Genomic DNA, 22,748 nt, shown 5'->3' with positions numbered 1-22,748 from the left:
TACATTGAAAGTGATGTTGTGTAGTAAATTCATTCAAACACACTAGAAAACCGTGCATTGCACCTCTAGGTTAAACTCAGACTGCTGCTACACCACATATATTTGGTTCCTGCAGACTTCTATCAGTCAAGCATGTGGCAACCCCCCTTTGTAATGTAACAGTCATCACAACAACAAAGAGCGCCCTTTTACTGCTGACTTCCCTTAATCTTATCTTTGCCTTAACGTAATGTAGGAAGGAGATAAAAGACCATATGAGGAATGACGAATGCCCAGAATGAAAGCCAGACCAGTGCCAGGCTCCAATTCTGGCTTCCTCAAACACATGTGAGGGCAACTACTCATGTCTTCCAGAAACTACCGGCCCTCCTCTCCACCTCCGATCTACATTTAGGATTTAACAAGTAACAGCAGCGTGAGCTGACCTCCTAGCTCATAGGTGGAGGTAATTGGAGCGGCCGAGGTCGCATTCAAACAGTGTTAATCTTGTTGCGGGGGGTGCGGTACAGTTCCTTTGAAGCTCAACAAAGCTTGTCTTGCCACGTCTGTGTCAATCAGCAGAGGGCCGCTAACGCAGGCAGGCAGTCTCTGCGACCCGCTCAATGTTGGTCATCAACAACTGTTGAAACTTGAAAGGAGAGAGTGTCTTTACTCGACTGTAAAATGTAAATTGTAATGAGGGTAATAAATAAAGTATGGCTTCATTAAAGCGACAATGTGTGACTGTCCTACCGTGAAATAACAGATTTGAAATCACTTGAATGCTGCACTGACGTGTCATCAGGCGATAAACTCTCGCTGATTCACAGAGTTTCGTGATGGACAGTAAACTGTAGCTGCCGTTAGCTAATGTTAGCCACTTTGTTAGCCAGGGTGAGTACCACAGGCGTTTTAGATCACTGGTGAGAAGAGGTTTTCAACCCTGGTGTGAGTTCTGACAGGGAATGTAGATGGTGTTGTGCCAGAACCAGAGCTGGGCCCATCATAACTGAATTATGAATGGAGTGACCGAGCAAAAGGCTGCCAGGCAAGAGTAAATCTGGGGCTGGCCTTTAGTTGTTAAATAAAGCCAAACTGGACTTTTGGTTGTTGGACTACTAAGTAATATTAGCTGGCTGCTATGTCTTGTGTTGTTGCACTTGCATGATGCTTGGCTGTGCAAAGTTAATCGTAACAAATACACGTGTAACTGTCCATAATTATGACTAGTGCGATAGTGCACTCTGAAACTTGGGGCTAAATTGCAAAAATACCAATTTCTATGCAACACTGCTTTAACATACAAAGGGCAAAGAAAGTATAAAACATTAAACATTACCCAGAGTCATTACCGAGAATGAAGCTTATATATAAGACTCATATTTTTTATTGTACCCTGTAAACACTAGCACGCTGGCTTACATGCAAGCAGTTTTATGGCTAAATGTTGTCGCTCTTGGGTATTCAGAGAAGTTAGTGGTGACTGTGCAGAAGAAATGTTGCTGAATTAAAGTCTCACACAACATCTGCACTGTACTTTTTCTTTACAATCAAATCTGAAGAATTATTTTTTGAATAAATAAATAAATAAACACAACACATAACATAACATTTGCCTTTACAACATTAAAGCTGTGTTTTTAAAAAAAGCCTGGCAAATTAGATCAAGAAGAAATATTATGTAACAATGTGTGATAATAGAATGTAACACCATCTCACACATCGGAAGCTAAACCAGAACACACAACTGACCTGACCACATCATCTATTAGCTCAATGTTGATGTAAACATATGTATCACCTGGTGAGAGCAACTGATAACTAAACCAAAACAAAACACTGCTTACCATATAGCGATTCATGTATGCACTTTTTGCATGAAGTCTTAATCTTTAAGCTCCCGCCAGAGATAGAAGCCATTTCTAGTTATCTAAATGCAGTTAAGTCCAGAAAATATACCGAATTTGGTGGCCTGCATCATAGAGGTTTGCTTGCGATACACTTTATTCATTAAACATACAAAACATTTTCAAGTGTACCACACCACATGTTTGCTGGTGCTGGCAGTGTTGTCAAACATCTAAACGATTAAAGAAGATTTGTGCCCTCATAATGCTGCCTCCTCTCTACCGGGACAGCCTGCTGTATCCTGGTCTAAGGCTGCACATGTGCGCCGGCGCTTTGCAATCTGGGATATGTTGTCAAGAGATGAGAGCTGAGAGTCAGGAGGGGCAGTCTCCAGCTTGATTTCTGGAAAGGTCTGGTCAGGGAAGATGACCCTCAGGTGATCTTCAAACAGCTCCTTAAGCTTCTTGCCTGCCACGGTGACTTTTGTGTCGACCTGCCGTCCAAGTAGAAGCAAGAACGAGGGAAAAACATTTGATTAGAATAATACTAAAACAAGGGATTTTTGCAAACGATTTTCACCTGCAGTACCTCACTGAGGGAGTTATAGTTCTCAAAGACGAGCCTGATGTCTGATACAAACTCTGCAGCGCTTTGGTAACACGGGCTCTGCTTAGCCTCCAGTCGCTTTTTCACAGTGGAAAGCTTCATGGGTCCTTTTACAGTCAGCCTGTTATTAGCACACACCTACAGTATTTAGAAAGGGAGAGATAATTAAACAACAAAACTTCATGGGAACATGTTGACACAAAATCCTGATTAGCATCTGATATTTATGGATTTCATGTCAGCATTGTGCACAAGAGGTTATGGATTTTTACCCCATTTTGTTATGTGAACATTAATAAAAAAAAGGTATTTCAAGTCTAGAATGCACACACATATAGTGCTGTATGCACTGTCATGTATAATAATAACAAATACCACAAGCTCTCTGTCAAGGCAAATACTTATATACTATATATTTGCAGTACTTGATTTAAGTTGCTCTACCCCTGATTCAGAACTCCTCTGTCTTTACTGATAAATACTACAGATTACAGTTACACTACACTCTATGTGACATTAATCCTGTAAACCTTTTGTCTGTAGTCAGCCATGCTTTCAGACTCACCGAGGCGGATAGGGGCTCTTGGAAGTCTGAACTCAGGTCACTGCAAAACAAGTGCAGCAACAGCCTCTCACACTTCTGCAAGGGTAGAAAAAGACAGCTGACTTAATACATGATGACCGAGAAACCACATACAATTATCCAATCTATATTCTTTTGTATCTGCTTTTGTATTGCTTTACAGTGTTAATGTAAATATTCTCCAATAGTGCAGTCATTCAATGTTAATGTTGCACCTCTTGCACCTGAATATCTTGTAACTGGTGTTTAAATTCACACCAATAAACAAGAGTAGAAAATAACTAAGGTTAAGGTTGTGCATAAGAATAGAGAGATAATAAAAATATGACAATATGGTATTTGGAAGGATCACTTTTTTATAAATGTACTTGTGTTATAATGGTATCTGTCAGTGCTATGCATGTTTGCCCTAAATTTGATATTTAATTAGAAAGAATTCAGCGATAGGCCTCGTTCCTTGACGTTTTACAAGCTTTTACAAGAAAAGCTGAACTTTCAATTTAACCTAACTTCACTATATCACTATAATTCTATCCCCTTTATTATAAGCAAATTATTGTTACTTTAAAAAAAAGAGCAGACTTGTCCAGGGTGTACGCCGCCTCTTGCCCTAAGTCAGCTAGGACAGGCTCCAGTCCCGACCCTTATGAGGATAAGCAGTTACAGATAATGGATGGATAGATGGATGAAAAAAAGAGCACTGACTTGTTTGTCTTCAGGGAGAAATCCTCCTTCAGTATCTGGCTCCTTCTTTACTGTCTTGGCGTCAGGTTTGCTTTCGTACCTCATCTCAGGCGTTAGCAGGTCACGGCAGAAAGAGCAAAACCATTCGCCACTGAAAAGAGACAGTCCAGAGCAAGTGCATAATGCTGCTGTCAGATTAAAAACCTCAAAAACTTTTAGAAGTTGTTTGTTTTTTTCATTCCACAGAGGACCATAATCCCTTAATTCTGGTATATATATGAAAAATAAAAAACACGAGTCATAACATTTCCATCAGAGAGTAGCAATATATAAATTTCCCCTTGCCTGGGAGATTTGAGGAGACTTGGAACGTGGCACGAGAGGTGAAAAACCTTTAGACACTTATCGCAGCACAGCAGCTCTCCACCGGTCTGACACACGGCACACAGGGCTTCATTTGAGTCTTCCAGCAGAGCCTGGTGCTGTTGTTCTTCCAGTGAACGGACATGATTAGCGCTACTCTGGTCCTGTGGATTGCTTGGAGGCCGTGAAGGGCCATGGAGTTTGTCATCTGTGCTTTGAAGACGAGTCGGGACTTCATCTTGGGCTGTTATTTGTGGTTGGTCACCTGTGCTGTCAGGGAGGCTGGCTCTTTGGTTAGCTTGTACCTGAACAACAACAACTTTTGTGAGCAATTTATACGAAATAAACTCAACCCTGACCTACAGTAATGGACAAAGTTGTGTCTATCTGCCTGATAAGGGTTTATTGTGGACGTTTCAATTCTGGTTTTAACTCCAAATAAGGAGGTTTAGAAAATTGAGCGAAGCTATTGGCCTGTTTACAACCTCTCTACCATTAGTCTCTGTTTGCTCTGGTAAGTACAATGTTATGACATCTAATTGAAATGCCAGAAGTAATACAACTGCAATTTTCCTTTCAATTCATGCTCTGCAAGGATGGTCTGTATAATAATTTATCATCTCCTTACATAGCCACCGTCATCATCTGGCTCATCCTTGATGACTATGACGGGACCTGGTGAAGACCTTCGTCTTTTCTTGACAGCTGAGCCCACGGCTCCACTTGTCTGATGTGTTTCCGGAGCTTTCCAGGATACGGTCCTTGGGAGCAAAGCGGGAACGAATTAGGGTAAAGCGAAATTCACCGGAGAGTCTGATGGCACAAAGGGACTACGGTGATATCAAAGCAGTGCACAACATTCAGATTGTGTGAGCTGTCTTCTTACCCTGGCTTCTCCTCCTGGGATACAGCAGCGTACTCTGCTGAATTCTCCTGTCCTTGCACTTGAGAGAAATAAAAATCGGCTTTATTAAGAATACAGCAACACATACAGCCTACAACAGTGCAAACGACACGGAGGGCATAGACGTACCATTGCTGTGCGGCAAAGAAGATGGCAGGATGTGGGAATAGTTTGGTTTCAGCATATATATTGGACCACCTGAATCACTCCTTCTATTCAGATATGTGGGCTCAATCTAAACACAGCATTTGCACATCATTAATACATGTAAATGTAATTTATATCAATGTAGTTCACATTATGGATGGAGCCACTTGCCGTGTGTCGTGATTGGGGTAAAGTGGTGCCAGCATTGACGGGCAGTGGTGTTATATGGGGGTACAGAGGTGGAGGGGAAAACACATCCATAGGTTTGGGTTGGTAGCTGGAGCTGTTTCCCATCGCCCTCAGAGGCTACAAATGACACAAGGAGAAACAGAAAGATGGATAGAAATGCTGACATCATTTTCAAGCACATTGTGATAGACGTGGAGATAAAAAAAATCCTTGCTGTCGCTGGCTCTAACCTTAAAGCTTTAACCTCACAGGAACTATAGACTTTATTATAGTATTTTTCTTTAAATCTCTTGAAGGTGATCGTGCCATAGTGAAGTATAAAGAAAACCTATGACTATACCATGCTTTCAAAAATCCCAGCTAGTGGATCACACATCATTTAAAGGTCAAACATGCAACAAATCTTTGATTTCTTTCTACTGCAGAGAAGATTTGAGACTTCATAATGCAGCTTATAACAGCTTGTTCACATCAGTATGATACAACTTATGCGCCAGCATTGTCCTGTGAATCTGGAAGCTGGAATCAAAACACCCAGTGAACTAGACTAAACAACTTGTATGACAAGATATTATCATCGCTTTCTTATGGAATCTTGGGTCCGTCCTCTGTCACGTGTTGGCTGCTGTTTCATTTTATGATTTGGAGTTTTAAGCTTGTCCAAGACTGAAATCCATCTTGACAAGGAAAGACATAAATTGCTCTGGATGTGAAGGCTGTCAGTTCTATTTAGGACAATGCCATCCACTGTCAGTGCTTGTTAAGAGGGTTTGTCAGTCAAACAGACACACACTAACCTGGGGCGTGAACCCAGGGCTTGGTAAGCTGCTAGTTGGACTGGCGTTGTTGGGAGGTAGCACCATAAACCTGCGGCCCGGTTGGGGAGGCATAGTGTGGGAGGGAGAGCCTCCTTGCAGGGGCCCTGGGAGGTTTCGCTGTAGTCTGACACTCTGGTACCATGTCCAGGGTGGAGGAGGTGGTTGAGGCTGCCAATGGGCCTGCGGGTTTAGCTTGTCCACCTGCATCTGGAGCTGAGCCAGAGTATTATGGGGTGCTCCCAGGGCAAAGCTGTGGGGTGAGCCTGAGGGGGCCTGCCCATGGTGGGGGAGCTGATGAGGGATTCCCTGAACACCACCCAGCTGTTGGCCTGGTACACTCTCCACCACTAAAGAACCTGAGGGAACACACACACACACACACACACACAGTCTAAGCATAACAAGTAGGGCAAAATACAAAACTTGCAGACAACTGTGAAGCATTAAAGCGGTAAAAAGTTTGGGAAACTTTGGGGATTATTTAAGGAGAAAAACAGGTCAAGAAGGGATGAAACTAAAAATAATTACATAATTTAAGTTATTGATTATACTATCAATGAATCTGTTGAGTGTTAAAGCGTAAAAAATACTAACAAATGGCCCTGACAAGTAATGTGTGGTCTGACGTTCCAAAGACTAAAAGCTGTTTAAAGATAAATTAATTTCTGTCAGCTGACTCTTCGAAATATATATATAAAAAAGAGACATTCTTCATCCAAATGACAAGAGGGAACCAGCAAATTTCTGGTAAATACTATGATTTGCCTGAAGACAGTGGCAGCAAGCAATGGAAATATTTCAGATTTATTCCATTTTAGAATAAATCATCCACTAACCACTGCACGGATGAGAAGACGAGCCCCAAACCTTGTATGCAAGCAACAATAAAAAAAGACATTTGGGGAAAACAGTGAAATGCAAAAGGGACTGTCTTGTGGAAAAGTTCTGATGTATGTTTAAGCACATAGTTTGTGTGATGTTTATTATTCCATTATGATGGTGTGACTGGTGATTCATAGTGTTTATAAAAACAGGAGACTTTGCCTTCGACTAAAGGAACCAGGTCTGCCATATTAAAGGTTCGGTGTGTAGGATTTAGTAGCACCTAGTGGTGTAGTTGTTTATTGCAACCCCCTGGGCTCACCATCTCCTACATAGTGTGAAGAAGAAACTATAGTGTGCAAAAAGTACAAATGATCCACTCTAGAGCCAGCATTAAGTTTGTGTGCTCTGGCCTGCTGTAGAAACATGGCAGTTCAAGATGGCACACTGGACCTTTAACAGAGTTTTCCTCTTATAAGAATATTTTGGAAATAAGGTTTAAGGGTATTAAAAACAGAAAAATGCCAAATAAAAGCAGTGTCCAGACTTAAATCCATAATTAGGGTCCTAGGTTGGGTTCTGTGACAGATACATTTGGTTTTGTCTTACCGAGATCAACATTTGAGGCCCAGTAAGAGGATCGACACTGGAAGCGCACAGTGCTCTGTGGTACAAATGAGGTACTGCATTTTGCCTGAAGGAGGTTTCCAATCTGAAACAAGATCTGCAACAGAAGGGGTGTTATTAATAATTTCAAAGGAGGACACTTGTGTGTTACAAAAGGCATATGTTCCCACTTTATCACATCCGAGATAAACCAGGCGCCTAACCAGCTGTCAGAGCTTGCATATTGTGATGAGATAAGGTCGAGAGGATAAATTATCAGACTGGCCTTACCAAACGTTTACAATACAAGAGGGCTGTACCCCCATTCCTGGCTGTGGCCCATTTGGTGAAGTTGATGACATGATCCAGGTGTCTGGATAGATAGCCAATATCCTCCTGTTGTTTTCGCAAGACACTCTCATGATCCTTTGTTACAGCCTGGAAAACATGAATAAGTGAACATCTGCAGTGTTCACACTGCTTGAGGGTATGCGCTCTGGGCCTCAGGGTAAAACAGTCAACTGAGCTTGCGAGCAAGTACTAGAAATGTACACCACAGAAAGCTACAGATCTACAGCATGCGGTGAAACTGATAAATAACAATGTTTTGTTATATATCTTAAATATTTAAAAGGTCATACCTCAAGTTGATTAATTAGCATCTTGCCCTTCTTGTTTATCTCGAGAATCAAACTGCAGATGGATTTCTTTATTTCACTACGAACAGACGAACGGTTCTGGTCGACCTGAAGAAGCCTGAGAGACATATATATTCAATGTAAGTGTTCAGATTTGACAAATCATGTGAAATCAGCACATACAGTATTTACAAAGACATTTTGGAGACTTCTCATTATCACTTGAAGTCTGTGTGGTTTTGTCCTTAAACAATCGCCTGGTTGTTTTCTAAACTACATGTTCCATTCTTGACATGAAATCTTGCAATTTGTGGAAATACATGCAAAACATACCCATTGTTTATGGAGTTTGATACCTCTTCAATGACTTTCTTCTTCTCCTCTAGCTGATGGGTCACGTTCTCCATGTGCTGTTTGTGGTTTTTATAAGCATCTTCAAGGAACTGGTAACTGACCCAAACAGAACAGAAGAACAGAAGAAGAAACAGAAGTCAGCAGATACCTTATAAAAGTTAAACACGGATTAAAAAGTGCTCTACTACTGTAACTGAATCCCTTTATTTTCTCGGCTGAGTAAGGAGGATGAACAGCAGCACTCCTTAAACTAACAAAGCTTCAGTGACACAGTATAATAGAAATCAATATCATGAGTTAATATGTGGCTTTTTATGCTGAATCAAATGTCAGATAGTTTAATTTAAATCACATTTCACTCAGTATTGTTCAGTTTAATGTCATGTATACACAGGTATGCATGAACCGTTTATATGAAATAGTACTTGTACTATGTTGTATTGTAAACCATGACTGTATACTTATGGTCCTTGTGCTTCACTAGCTGGCAGTCACGACAGGTCAGCAGGTCACAGGTCTCACAGAACAGCTTTAGTGGCTCTTGTTTGTGGATGTCACAGAACATCGGCCTCTGAGTCGACACACCGTGGACCTCTGGAAAACAGTAGACGATCGGCCCTTCACTCTCAGTACATGACAATAATTCTTATATCTATTGCCTCGGCACTACATCATAGACCGCAGAAATCAAGCTAATGTTTATGTTATAAAAATTAGGATTATACTGGAGTGCAGATGTTTTAACTCTTATAGAGAGTGTGTGTGTTTTCTGTCTTTTGCATATCTCGTCCACTTCCCTTATCTGGCATGTGTTTACTGAGGCAGGGAGAGATAATGTTCAAGGACAAGAGAGACAGGTTAAGGTAAGTGTCATTTTGGACAAGAAACATAATGTTCATTACTAAGCAGAAAACCAAAAAAGTAAATTGTCAGTGGGGAGATGTCCAAGACAGCCCATTTTAAGAAAATTGTATAAGAACTTTGATACTTTGAATCCAGTCTTCCTTATTCAAGGGTTTTTCTTTTAAAATATCCCATAACAATTTTAAAGGTCCAGTGTGTAATATTTAGAAGGTTCTGTTGGTAGAAATTCATCATCTTCATGGCCACCATAGTTTCTCCTCCTACTATTCAGTTGGATGCAGTCTACCAAATCACCACAAGATGCCACTAAATCCAACAGTACAATACGACAAGTTTTTGTGACTTCACAGGAAGTAATGAAGACTTACGAAGAACGAATAACTAGTTTTTATTGACGTGTAGTAAATCTCTGAAATGAATGAATCCAAGGAAATCTTTCTCTTGCGGGTTAATGCCAAATTAAAAAGTACTTGTCTTTATTTGTAGCCAGGCAAACCCCCTCAAAACTAAGTAGCTATTATAGGGAAGCTGTGACTTGTGTTTGTGGGGTAATCAAGTCAAAACCATCTTTGGGCTGGGCTGTCACGCAACTGAGTGACGTCTGCCGACAGGTATGACAGGGTGAGTGACAGCTGCCTGCCATACACTGAAGTGACGAGGTAGGCACCATTAACAATTGCATTATGGCATCAAAATAATAATAGATAATAGCTTTTGCTGATTTTGCATAGGGTCCCTGAACAGCTAGAAATGGCCCCGATTTGCATATTATAAAACAAATCTTTATCATTTGGGCCATTAAATATACTCTAAGGTGGCAATGTTTAAGTTTTACCATGCGTGGCATGAGTTCAAAGTTTATTATGTGATTTCTTTCCCTATGTACTGTATACTAGGTTGTGGCATCTTGATGCATTCACCCCCTTTAATACTGTTGGATTTAAAAAAGAAAATCTATACCACATCTCTGCTCCCATAATATCTCTCCCCTTTGTCATGGAAACAGCACAAGTACAAATGAAGAAAGAAAAACAAGATTATTACTTTGTGATAGCTCTGTCATCGGTCTGATGTTGTGGTCTCTGGTGAATTTGACTCTTTGGTGGGCCTCCACGCAGGTGCTGCACAGGTACTCAACACAGTTCACACAAAACCCGGCAGCTTCCGTGTTGTCATCGCAGGTCATACAGAGCTACAGGTAGACGAGACAAGCATCAGATCACACATCTGCAGGAGGGATGATGTCAGAACATATTACAGCCATTAAAACTAGTAACATATGGTAATGAACTCTGTCACTAACCTGGACTGTCCTCTCCATTGTGCTGCTGGGAGCCTCAACTGTGTCCTTCACAAAGACGTTCTCCATCACGTCCACCTCCATGCACTCCTGCCTGCACACCGGACAGCGGATCACATTGACTGGAACAACAGAATCACACATGTTGGTTTTGAATCAGTAACATTTGATTGATATGTGACACAGGATATCATATATTTATAGTCAAAAAGGGCATCACATGTGTGTGTGTGTGTGTGTGTGTGTGTGTGTGCCCTTCAACACACCACACACAGATCCACAATGAAGTCTCACTCCCTTTGCACGCGGATGATAATCGATCCATTGTTTGTAAACAAAGTGACTCACGTGGTTTGGTCGCCCTGTCATCCTGAGAGTTTGGCAGCTCTGTCACGGCCAAATTCCTCGACGGCGGGGGCAAACATTTCTTGCAAAAAGAGTGCAAACACGGCAGAAGTTTGGGCTCCCGGCTGTGAAAGTTTAGATGGCAAACGGGGCAAGTGTCCATGTGATTTTGTCCGGTTACAGGAGACTTTTGCTCCAGCACTGGCATGCTCTCAGCTTCGTTCTCCACGATGATGACAGCAGCAGCAGCAGCAGCAGCAGCAGCAGCAGCAGCATCCACCGTCTCCTGCATCTCCGTGCGTCCATCCATCCTCGTCACTTGCATCCTTCAGCGCAGGATTTCTCTGCACACATAAGATGTACGAACACAGGTGAGCGGACCATGACTCAAGAGCAGTTCATCCTTAAGAGAGCATCTTCTCACACCTGCGTCCTCCTCTTCACTCTTCATCCCTTTCTTTTTAAACACAGCACTGTGGATGCATTAATAATTCCACTCACATGTGCGTACAAACGATAATATATCGACTGGAGCAAAAAAAATAAAAAGAAATAAATATATAATATATAATATACAGCGTCCGCGTGAGGGTGTCGCAAGCTCGCGCACAGAGCGGATGTTGCTCCAATTGTACCGCACGCGCTCGTTGCCGCACGAGAGGGGTGGGGTCAAAGAGCGCGCGACACTGACTGACTGACTGACTGATTGAAGTCAATGTGTGTTGCTCTGAAAGTTAGCACAATACTAATAACTTCATGATTTGAATTTAATCAAATCAAATCAAATCAATTTTATTTGCATAGCCCAAAGTCACAAAGTACATTTGCCTCTGAGGGCTTTACAATCTGTACAGGGAGTGACACCCTCTGTCCTTAGACCCTCGGTTCGAGTGAGGAAAAACTTGCCCACAAAAAACCTTTAACAGGGAAAAAAGGTGGAAGAAACCTCAGGAAGAGCCACAGAGGAGGGATCCCTCTCCCAGGAACAGATGTCACATGTACAGAACAAATCAACACAAACATATTGTACAATTACAATAACTGACAAAATGACAATGAATCACAATGAATGATAAAAATGATTACAGTAACAGATATGGTAGTAATAATTGTAAATGACCTTTAGTTTGAGTATATATTTCTATAAATGTGTTGTGCTTACTCATTCATTTTCTGAGCTCTCGGTGAAGGCCAGGTTATTATTTCTTTAATTATAGCAGACGGTAAATTCGGGGCTTTTATTTTGAAGGCGTCGCGCTGAAAACGAAAAATCAAAACATCCGGACTTCTTTGGCGATAAAAAAAAGTGTGTCTGCCTAATATAAGGAAATTAGTTCAATTAGCACCTGGCTGATTCAGGCACAAGGTTCGTTTTTATTACTCTTTATGTGATGTTTACTGTCTAGCCTGAGTTTTGGTGCTTTTTCCATACTTTTCAAGATGTGTTTGTGTGTCGTATCTTTGATTAACTTTGGTTAAAATGTGATTTTCCATGATTGTTGCTGTAATTGTAGCAGTTAAAAGAATCCTAATTTCATTTAGTAAATCTTGTAAGGTTGTGATAAGTTTATTGCTATAAGGAAAAGTAACTTTTGTTTTGTGTTGCCCTTTTCATAGCTCTTACGGTGTGTTCATAAGTGAATACGGTTCACAAAATAAAGCAATATGAACCATCAGTTAAAGAGTACGACCATCATTCAGCCGGGGATGCTACAATAATGACAGTAATAGTGCGCAGTGGACGTCGTGCAGGATCCACGAGAACCTGCTGGACGACAGAGCACAGAAACTCCGGGGAAGTTTGGTTAGTAACATGCATTAATGAGACATGTCCACAGATGGAGAGCGATATATAGAGAGATATAGAGAGAATGTCATTAGTAGTAGTTAATTAGTCAGTTAGTAGTGCGTTACACTTCTGGTGACGTTACTCATTACTGTGTCACATTTGCCATTTCATCCATCTGACCTATATAACCTATATATGACCTATATAACCTATATATGACCTATATAATAAATTAAATTCACTTCAGTTCATTTCATTTCATTTCATATGTTACTATCTTTAAGGGGCATTCATTAATCAACGAATGAATTGTTTTCCTAAAAGTCTGTCTCTATATCTGGACTCTATTTCTAACTTAAATTCCATTTATTAGACACTTATTTGGATTATAATGGAGTAGCATAATTTGATTTGATAGGATTTTTATTTTGTATTGTGTGTTGAAATAATGCTACACTGCAATGTGATGATCATTCTGTTAAAACATGTCTGAGCTCATTTATTTTTTTGGTACTGTTTTCAATTAGGCCTCAAAATATGCAACAGCATGTCTATTTATTTGATATACAACGCAGCATGTTGAAATTGTTGAAAGCCAGCCTTTGCCGCCAGCGAAGGCTGGCTTTAATTTTTATTTTTTTGTGTGTGTGTGTGTGTGTGTGTGTGTGCAAAGGTTAAAGCTCAGTTTTAATAAATGATTTATCTGGAAGGCTCGCGAGCAGTTCGGGGCAGAACAGTTTTCGCAGACATGGAGCTGACTGCACAGAGCCACAGAATCCCTCTCAGCGATGGGAACCATATTCCACTGCTGGGATTGGGCACATACGGGGACCCTCGAACGGTAAGAAGAATATAATGTGTGTCGCTTTGTTTGTTGCCAATGGCTGCTTTACCCGTGATGTAGAAGTGCCTGCGTTTATAGCTCGCAGCACATGGATAAACACTGAAACATCTTTCAAATGTCACTGTAAAATGTGAATGTGTTGTATTTTTTGCGAACATGAATGCATATAAGTTAAACAAATCATTATTTACATTTTCTGTGTATTTCCAATAGACACCCAAAGGCACTGCACTTGAGTGTGTCAAGCGGGCCATAGATGTGGGTTACAGGCACATTGATGGGGCGTTGGTGTATTTCAACGAGCACGAAGTGGGTCAAGCCATTCGAGAGAAGATTGCTGATGGAACTGTGAAGAGAGAGGACATCTTTTACTGTGGAAAAGTAATAAGTGTTGTCAAGTCATGTTGTTTTCCTATTGTGTATCTGAAGGACATTTGAGCACAAAGCAGAAACACATACTTTGCGCCATGTTCATTTTCTTTCTCTGTTTGGTTTTCCTTTATGTTCTTAGCTCTGGAACACCTTTCATCCACCAGAGTTGGTGAGACCGGCCTTGGAGAGGACACTGCAAACCTTAAAACTAGACTATGTGGATCTGTACATCGTTGAGCTTCCTATGGCCTTCAAGGTTTCTGTTTAGATGGCTTATCTTGTGAACATTGATCTCGCACTCAGTGGTAATGTTTGATATAGATAACGCTCTTATCTGTCAAACAGGTTGGTTTGAAATGAGAAGAATATGAAGCCTTAAATGCATTTTATGATGCAGTTTTATTCATGCTTGGCTGCATAACAAATAAGTGAAAATGTGGCTAAAAGGACTAAAGTAATACACAGTTTGTTTGTTTGTTTAAGACTGGGCAACTGGAACCATTTGTCTTTGAAAAATAGTCTAGTTGAAGCAAGCTGCACCTCCACAACTTGTTAATGCAGATTGTTTAATTGTGATCGTAGCCTGGAAATGAGTTCTATCCAAAAGACGAGAATGGCAAACACATCTACCACCACACAGACCTCTGCGCAACATGGGAGGTGAGTTTTATTGACTGTGCATGACTTTGCTCTTTTGCTTCTTGCTGTTTGTAATGTCAGCGTGTCATATTTTTAGGACACGTTTTATCACCGAATATATCTGGTAATCTTTTGTGACATTACATGATCACATAAGTATGAGTTACAAATATGAAACAAAGTCAAAAGAAATGCTATAAATTAAGTGTGGAGATAAATGTCAAGTCAATGTAATTTCATTTCATTCATGTGCGCTACATAAAAGTGGTTGCCACTGCTTTTCTGTGCATTTTAGTGGTGCTTGTAATGTACTATGTGTCATAAATGTCCATGAAAGTATGAAAGTAACAATAACATAACAAATAGAGATAACTCACTTTGAAATTGGCATGAAGCATGAGAAACTGTCAAGGATGGTGTCATAACGGCTGTAAAGATAATCAGCCTTTGAGACGATGTCGATCTTTTCTTCTCAACAGGCTTTAGAGGCTTGTAAAGACGCAGGGCTGGTTAAGTCTCTGGGAGTCTCCAACTTTAACCGCAGACAGCTTGAGCTGCTGCTGAATAAACCTGGCCTCAAACACAAACCTGTATCCAACCAGGTAAATTCATCCTGACTCTTCAAACCCCGACTGACATCAAAAGTAACAGAGTTTGTGCAGGTGCATACTGTTTAACAAGAAGGAATAGCTTTTCGTATGTTAAGGCTACTGTAAATGATCTGCTTTCCATTCAGCAAATGTTAAGTATATAAACTGACATTTACCATTACTTGGAGAAATGATTGGAAGCAATTTTAACTGAACATACGCACAGTATGTACAGTATATGTCCTTAGTTGGTCCATTTCTTGGCTCACATTGCAGTTTCAATAGACTGGGCAGTACTGTGCATTTTTATGTACTTGATTATGATTAATACTAAACAGACTCCTCATCACAACATAGTCAAAGACTTTTCTTTCCATTCCCACCCAATGTCATACCTGTCACACCGCGGTGAGGTCAAGCTGGGTTTTTGTTATGTCTTGTCATTTCCTGTTTTATTTTGAAAGATAACTCGCCCTTCCTCATGTGTCACTGGTCTGATTGTCTTCCCCGCCCTGATTGTCTCCACCTGTTCCCCATTACCCTGTGTATATATTGTCTGCGTCTCCCTTTGTCCCGTGCCGAAGTGTTTCGTCTCGTTCAGCGTTTTCATAGCCCATAGCCAAAGCATTATTAGCTCTTGTGTTTTTTGTTTGCCTTCCTCGTAAGAGTGATTTTCTGTTGTACTTCTTAGTCTACTCTGTTTTGGTTTCGTTGTCTTTAGCCTAGTGTATTTTCAGCCTCATTGGAGCGCATTAAGTTAATGTTTCATAGCCTTTTGTTTTTCCTCGTTGTTAAACGATTTTGATTTTGTTAATCTTTGATAAGAGTAGTTCAGAGTTTTTTCCTCCTTGGAGTGATTTTTTTGTTTCACCTAGTTTAGGCCTTGTTTCATAGCCTCACTCTTTCGAGGGTGTTTGAAGATCTGAATAAAACCAGCTCTCTGCTCTACTCTGCATCTGAGTCCTCCTTGAGTCCCGGCCTGACAATACCGGCTTGTAAGAGCACAGTGTGCTAATTAAATGTCAGACCACTTAGCGCTTATTGTGTATTTTCTTCCTGCAGGTTGAATGTCATCCATATTTCACACAACCCAAACTTATGGAGTTCTGTCGTCAGCATGACATTGCGATTGTTGGCTACTGTCCAATCGGCTCTTCTAGAGATCCTTCCTGGTACGTATGCACTTTGTGCGATATTTCTAAGCAGAGTTTGCTTACAGCTGGTGTGTTTGAATTGTTTTCCCTCCCCGTTATGTACGGAAAGGTGAAAAGAAAACGTCACATGACACTAAAAGGAAAGAAGGCCCAGTCAGTCCTGGCCGACTAAAGTTACCCCCTGTTTACTGCTGTCAGGCCATAGACTTGGTCTACCAAAATGCAGGAAAAACAGATAGAAAAACTCTTTTTGTTCCTGCTCTCCTCTTAACAGCAAAGTGTCAAATTGTTTTGCAGCATGTTCTATCATTTACTGGTTGTTTGTTACTCAGGTTTGTGTTATTTCTGTTATGTTGTGACGTTCTGCTGCTGCACCACAAATTGCCCCTTGGGGATAATAAAGATACCTTGAACCTTGAAATCTCTGTGACACTGACACAAAAGCAGGAGAAACACTGGCGATGTGTGAATTAATACAAAGAAAGTATCATGACATCTAACCTGTGTCACAATAAAAATGTTTCAATGTTTTGTTACATCATATTCTGTCTCTGGTTCAGGGTAAATCTGACATCTCCTCCCATGCTGGAGGACGAGCTGCTTGTGTCCATTGGGAAGAAATACAACAAGAGTAGCGCCCAGGTGGCTCTGCGCTTCAATGTCCAGAGAGGAGTCATAGTGATACCTAAGAGCTTCAACCTTGAGAGGATCAAACATAACTTCCAGGTAGGTTTAAACCATACTATATTATACTGTACATTATCATGTGTATACTCATTGCAACCATTTCAATCACGTTTGTTCCAGATATTTGATTTCTCACTCACTGAGGAAGAAATGAAATCCATTGAAGCACTGAACAAGAATATTCGTTTTGTGAATCTGCTGATGTAAGTATGCGCTTTGGAAAGAGGGTATGTAATAAAAAAGAGAGCTGAACCTTAATCGTAATATCTAATATCTATCTATACATTTGACTACGTTTTACTGAGCGATGCAAGAACAGCGTTCGACTAGTCCTCTCCATCATACTCAGACATGAAAAGATAACACATTTGTTTTGTTTGTTTGTTTTTGTGTTAAACAGGTGGAGTGACCATCCAGAGTACCCATTTCATGATGAATATTAATTGTTTTTTTTGTGTGTATGTTTTGCATCATAGACATGGACTTCCATATTTCACCAATAAAGTCAGTACTGATGCATTCTCATATCAAACACCAGAGGGCACTAGTTCACAGTAAATGGAAGAGATCAATAAAAAGACTCAGATGATCAGGTTGTTTACTTAAAGAGTTTTTATGCAAGACTTACAGGACGCTCATGTAACATTTAAAAGGAGTTCATGATTAGTTAGCACTGATTTGAAATGAACTGATGCAACTGTTGCTATAAATAAAGCTTGATTTGAAATGAAGACAATTTGAATTAAATGAAGGAAAAATACATCGAATAGAAATACATGTGGCTTCCAGATACATCAGCTACTAATGGTGATCGATATATATATATTTCCGTTAGGAGATTAACTTGCAGTGCCCGGGTATTTTATATGCATTACTGCTTTTATGTGCTTAAAACCATTGGTTTTATATTGAGTTTGTTGACTAAAGTCCAGTACCACGTTCAAGGCAACCCTAAAAAAACACAGATATATGGCAGCTTAGGACTTAACAGATAGTTATTAAAGTTCAAAAGTCGAAACTATAAAGATGGCCTTTTAACCCTGAGGAATCTTGCTGAAAGATATCGTTGTCTAACATATGAGGGGAGTGGGTGTTATTTACTCTATTAAAGTTCTATAACATGTGTTCTGCCCGGAAATGTACAGCTTAGGTTAAGAACATAGATTGGTGTACTGTAGGTTTGAAAATATAAGGTCTAGTGTGTAATTATCTTGTCGAACAAGTACAGAAAACGCATTCATACAAAGTACATAAAATAAAAATTATTTTCTATTTCAAGACATGGCTATTTAAACTTTTTTTTTTTTTGACAAAGCAAATAAGAGTATCCAATGTACTAATACTACTAAGAAAGACAATAACAAATTCCAACTCAGTTCAAGGTTGCATTGTGGCTCAGTGAATAAATATCAGCTTCCAAAACTGGACCGAGTTGGACCAAATATGGAGAGATCATATGTTATGCAAGAAAATTGCATAATTATAAACTGATGTGGTTCTTTCTGTGGCCAGGAGAGCTTTATCCAATCTCCAATCTGTGTTAATCACAACACTGGAGCCTCTGAGGAGTGTTCTCATCAACCGACATCTTTATGAACATCAGCTTAGGTTCCCGGACAGAGACAGAAAGGAGTGTTTTCCAAACCCTGTGTGTGTGAAGAAATTCATAAGTTCATGAGATCCTAATCCTGATTTCTTCATACTCACTCACCCCAAGTCCACAAGGGCCTCAAACTTCGATTATCACTACACGTTCATGAAAGCAGACGTTTGATTGTTGCATGATGCACAACAGCAATGGTCACTGTTACGGGAATTTTAAAGAAAAAACCCTTAAATAAGGAGGACCGGATTCGAAGTATCAAAGTTTAAGTTGAATTTATTGTTCTTGTACAAGAAGGAGCGTTTAACAGTGCAACACACAAAAGGGGTTACAGAGGAAAAAGGCTCCCTGAGGAGCTCTGACAGTTGGTTCTAATACATTTTTCTATAAATGGGCTGTCTCAACCCCTGTAAATTGTTAACAGACAATTTGCATAATATAGCATCTAAACGGTTTTCTTCAGCATATCCCCTAATGAGTAACCAGTATATCCCCAATCTAAATGTCACCTCTCTGACCTGTGTCTGGCTCATTCTGTCCTGGATTTTCTCTATTTATACATTAACTTGAACTTACCTTACCTGCCAATCTCAGTAAAACATTACTAAAGGGAAGTAGGAATAGGAAGACACATTGTATAATTTAAAACATCTAAATAGCAGTCACTGTTTGTGTAAGTCTTTTTATTGTCTGCAATGCATTCCATGCAAAACACAACTACGGCTGAATCCTCTTTGTGTTAGTCAAATGATGGTTAACATTTTATATAATTGAAACATGACAACCGAATCTCTTGTTGTCACCTTGACAACATGGACGAACAGCTTAAAAAAACTATGGTTGGGTCAGAGTCTAATGAAATCAATATATCACAGTGTTGACTCACTGTGTGCACACCTTTTACCCAGTAAAACTATCATGGCCAGTTTTCACCTTGGCTGTCTGTCAAGGGGCAAACCCGTTTAGCTTTTATTTCTCACACTATACGAGCACTTAGTCACGTAAGAAAGGTCTGCTTTTATAATGATATCCTGTACTTGACAAGGTCCCGCTTGAGAAAGGTAAAAAAGTAAATGCCACAATACCAATTGATCATTTTGAGTTGATTAACCTGGTCAATCTGATCTGATATCAATCATTAACGAGCCATGTGAGTGGACCACCAGTATATCTGAACACCTCTATCCGCGTTATGGAGAAAATTAGATTACAAAAGGAGAAGGGAAACAAATACTGGGAAAAAATGGACTGTTACAACCATGTAGATCTATAATATATATGTATATTTTTTCTGATTAGACCCCTGGGGGTCAATGACCTATGTCTGTGCCCTTTCTATTGGCTTATCCTTATTTTGCTTATGTAAAAACTTTAGATCTCATCTTTTATGTGTTCACATTTAAGCAAAAAGTTTGACTTCTCATGCCAGGAGACCTTAAACAAAATGCTTTCACACATTCAGTTTAACCAGGGCACTTGAGCTTCATGTAAAGAGACAGGAACAGAGTCTTCCGAGTAAACAGACAGATACAATCTGAGCAGTGACCTGTGGCTGTACAGTCATAGAACAGCAGGAAGCTGCAGACAGAATGAAGAAATAAAGTTCATTAAGGAGGTTGTTTTGTCCTCTTTTGTCTTCTTTTTTCCCCGCCGGGACATTTGCAAGCATGACAGGTGTTCTGGATGACCTACTAACTTTTGATAGAAAGAAAGAGTTACACAATTGGACTTTTGTTGTAATGGCAGGGCCAATTTAAACAGATCTGAACTAATATTCCAAGTTATTGTGATTTTGTGTATATAGTAGAACATTGTGTCCCATATTTATCTGAAAGCAGTAATTTGACATTTTGGGAAAGAACGTTATTACGAGAAGATTGACATCACTCTCATGTCTGACAATGAGGCTGTTATGGGAATTTTAAAGAAAAACCCTTAAATAAGGAGGATCATCAAAAACATCAAAGTTTAAGTTGAATTTATTGTTCTTGTACAAGAGGAGCGTTTCACAGTGTAACACACTAAACACACTCTGACCTGTTCCTAAGCCCCATTCTGTTCTGAAATCCCTCTATTCATACATTAACCTGAACTTTACCTTCCCCTGCCAGTCTCAGGAAAACAGCAATAAAGGGAAGTGCCCTCAGGACATGTAATATAAGAACAAACATTGTATAAGTTAAAACATCTAACTAGCTGTGTAACCCTAATTTTTATAACAGAGGCTAAAAGCAGCAGCATGAATTTATCCACCAACCTGAACATTTCTTTTGATTATCAATGTGCCCATGCTGTAAAATGGAATAAGACCTGTTGTTGAGGGTTGTTACGTTTCCCTTTAAGCAGAAACAATAACGCTGACAACCAACAACGAAAGACAGGAGGCAGTCAAAAAAGAGATTTATTTACCATATTTAAAGGAAAAGGTGAACAACAAATGTAGGTTTGAAACATGGGGGGCGAGAACTGTGGGGGTTGTGCCAAACAAAATAACCAAAGTACAAAAAAATAGGACCTAGCTCAAACTTATCTGTGAGAAATGAAAAAGCAAACCAAAGGCCTGACTATCTTATCTACCAAAATCTCAGAAAAGAATAAAAATACACCAGATGCAACAACCCATATCCTAGTGTGATAACAACTGCTTTCTATGTGCACGAATGTATAAGGTAACCCAGCCTTATCTCAGTTCTATCCCCCACCACAAACCTTCATAGAGCATCAGTAAGTCATAAAGCAAAGACAGAGAGAGAGCAACACAAGAGAGGATTTTAAAAGGTGTCCTCCATCTCTGATTGGATGATTGACTGGAGGGTGAGCCAATCCCCAGCTCTTCTGGAGCCCACAGGTGGCAGCCAATCTCACCTGAAGGACGAAGGGAGGAAGGAGAGAGAGAAACACAAACCTATACACAATGGTTTGCAGCATTATGTATGCTGCCAGGAGCTGTATTCATGCCAAGTCTCCAAGGCTTGTTGACTTACAGTTTTTTGTGGTTTATCTAACTTAAAAAAAGACTAAACAAGCTGGTTGTTGTTACATTAAGGTGAGACGCTACCTGTAAAATCATTGTTTTTTTATGCATGGATCATTTTTGAGTTTGCATCTGTCTATTTCTGCTAAATTTGCCAGAAATTAGTATTAAATAATACTTTCAGTAATCCAAAAAATAACTGTCTTCAACTGGGAAAGTTTAATTATAACCATTAGTTCTATTTTTTTACCCTATACATCTGCAGTGTCTTCCCTTATAGATCCTGTGGGTGGAATTTACTGGCCTCCAAATCAGATTGCAACTGACTTGCCTCGCTCTCCCTTCTTCCATGCATGTAAAAGAAACTACTATGGCAGACTGCTTAGAAGAGAAACCCGCTCCCTCTGTAGATAAAATGGGCTCACTCAAGATAAAACACACAGAATGCTAGTTTTCAGGTGTTCATACAACGATGAAAACATTTTAGAATATATTCCGTCACCCTAAATCTGACACACGGGACCTTTAAAAGTCTAAACTGCCACAAAAGTCAGGCAGACAGCTTCATTTTTATAGAAAGCTAATGTGTCCGTGTCGTGAATTATAATTTCATTTGAGGTGGGGGGTGGTGGTGGGGAGTTTACAAAAACAAAAAGATCTAACCCTGAAAGATTTCAAACAGCCCCCGTCCCCACCTCCGTAAAGACCCTCTGGATTGTGACCTTCTAACAAATGCCTTGAACCGGACCACTCTGGACCCCTGTGGTGGGAAAATGTTCTGAATGGGCGACTGGATCTGTGAGGAAGGACTCGAGTTGAAGGAATAAAGACTCCTTTTTTTGGGAGGGGGGGGCCTGAATTAAGAATGTGTTTGGGAGCAGGGGCTGAGTGATGTTTTAATCACAATCGGTCAGAAATGAGCACAGAAATATCGCTTGTTCTGGTCGTGAATCCTGTGTACAAATCATTTCGAATCCACAGGGTTTGTGGACGATGCATTTTTGCACCTTTAAATCTGTTCCAAACCATCCTCGGTGGTATTTCAG

The 22,748-nt window shown here is 40.1% G+C and overlaps 2 protein-coding genes across 3 annotated transcripts; one reads left to right on the top strand and one right to left on the bottom strand.

Annotated features, from left to right (window-relative positions):
* Positions 1–1,636: 1,636 nt before the first annotated feature.
* Positions 1,637–11,417, bottom strand: LOC104921032 (transcription intermediary factor 1-alpha-like). Its single transcript, XM_027273201.1, has 18 exons — positions 11,054–11,417; positions 10,709–10,827; positions 10,450–10,597; positions 9,003–9,135; positions 8,521–8,637; positions 8,191–8,305; positions 7,841–7,987; positions 7,553–7,667; positions 6,101–6,477; positions 5,286–5,420; positions 5,097–5,202; positions 4,950–5,007; positions 4,692–4,824; positions 4,046–4,368; positions 3,722–3,851; positions 2,999–3,073; positions 2,416–2,571; positions 1,637–2,320 (listed from the first exon to the last, which is right to left on the bottom strand). The coding sequence occupies exons 1-18, from the start codon at positions 11,373–11,375 to the stop codon at positions 2,087–2,089; spliced, it is 2,943 nt and encodes a 980-aa protein (XP_027129002.1). The 5' UTR covers positions 11,376–11,417; the 3' UTR covers positions 1,637–2,086.
* Positions 11,418–12,317: 900 nt separating this feature from the next.
* On the top strand, positions 12,318–17,856 carry LOC104921014 (3-oxo-5-beta-steroid 4-dehydrogenase). 2 transcript variants are annotated; one of them, XM_027273202.1, is made up of 11 exons: positions 12,318–12,416; positions 12,668–12,854; positions 13,550–13,680; positions 13,897–14,064; positions 14,195–14,311; positions 14,638–14,715; positions 15,174–15,296; positions 16,347–16,456; positions 16,999–17,164; positions 17,246–17,328; positions 17,526–17,856. In XM_027273202.1, exons 3-11 carry the CDS (start codon positions 13,588–13,590, stop codon positions 17,566–17,568), a joined length of 981 nt encoding a protein of 326 aa, XP_027129003.1. In that variant the 5' UTR covers positions 12,318–12,416; positions 12,668–12,854; positions 13,550–13,587; the 3' UTR covers positions 17,569–17,856. The 2 variants fall into 2 exon arrangements, with proteins under 2 accessions (XP_027129003.1, XP_010731737.3); XM_010733435.3 differs by lacking the exons at positions 12,318–12,416; positions 12,668–12,854 and having other exon boundaries at positions 13,514–13,680.
* Positions 17,857–22,748: the final 4,892 nt, after the last annotated feature.

The sequence above is a fragment of the Larimichthys crocea genome, chromosome XXI (assembly GCF_000972845.2).
Source record: "Larimichthys crocea isolate SSNF chromosome XXI, L_crocea_2.0, whole genome shotgun sequence".
In the NCBI taxonomy this organism is placed as follows: Eukaryota; Metazoa; Chordata; class Actinopteri; family Sciaenidae; genus Larimichthys; species Larimichthys crocea.
This window is presented reverse-complemented; position numbering and strand designations above follow the sequence as displayed.

Excerpts from the sequence above, each read along its gene's own strand:
- LOC104921014 (XM_010733435.3), top strand. The coding sequence starts at position 13,534 with ATGATTTATCTGGAAGGCTCGCGAGCAGTTCGGGGCAGAACAGTTTTC. Across the intron at positions 13,681-13,896 it reads CATACGGGGACCCTCGAACG|ACACCCAAAGGCACTGCACT; the intron begins GTAAGAAGAATA and ends TATTTCCAATAG. Across the intron at positions 14,716-15,173 it reads ACCTCTGCGCAACATGGGAG|GCTTTAGAGGCTTGTAAAGA; the intron begins GTGAGTTTTATT and ends TCTTCTCAACAG.
- LOC104921032 (XM_027273201.1), bottom strand. The coding sequence starts at position 11,375 with ATGCAAGTGACGAGGATGGATGGACGCACGGAGATGCAGGAGACGGTG. Across the intron at positions 6,478-7,552 it reads GGCCTCAAATGTTGATCTCG|GTTCTTTAGTGGTGGAGAGT; the intron begins GTAAGACAAAAC and ends GTGTTCCCTCAG. Across the intron at positions 5,203-5,285 it reads TACCCCAATCACGACACACG|ATTGAGCCCACATATCTGAA; the intron begins GCAAGTGGCTCC and ends TGCTGTGTTTAG.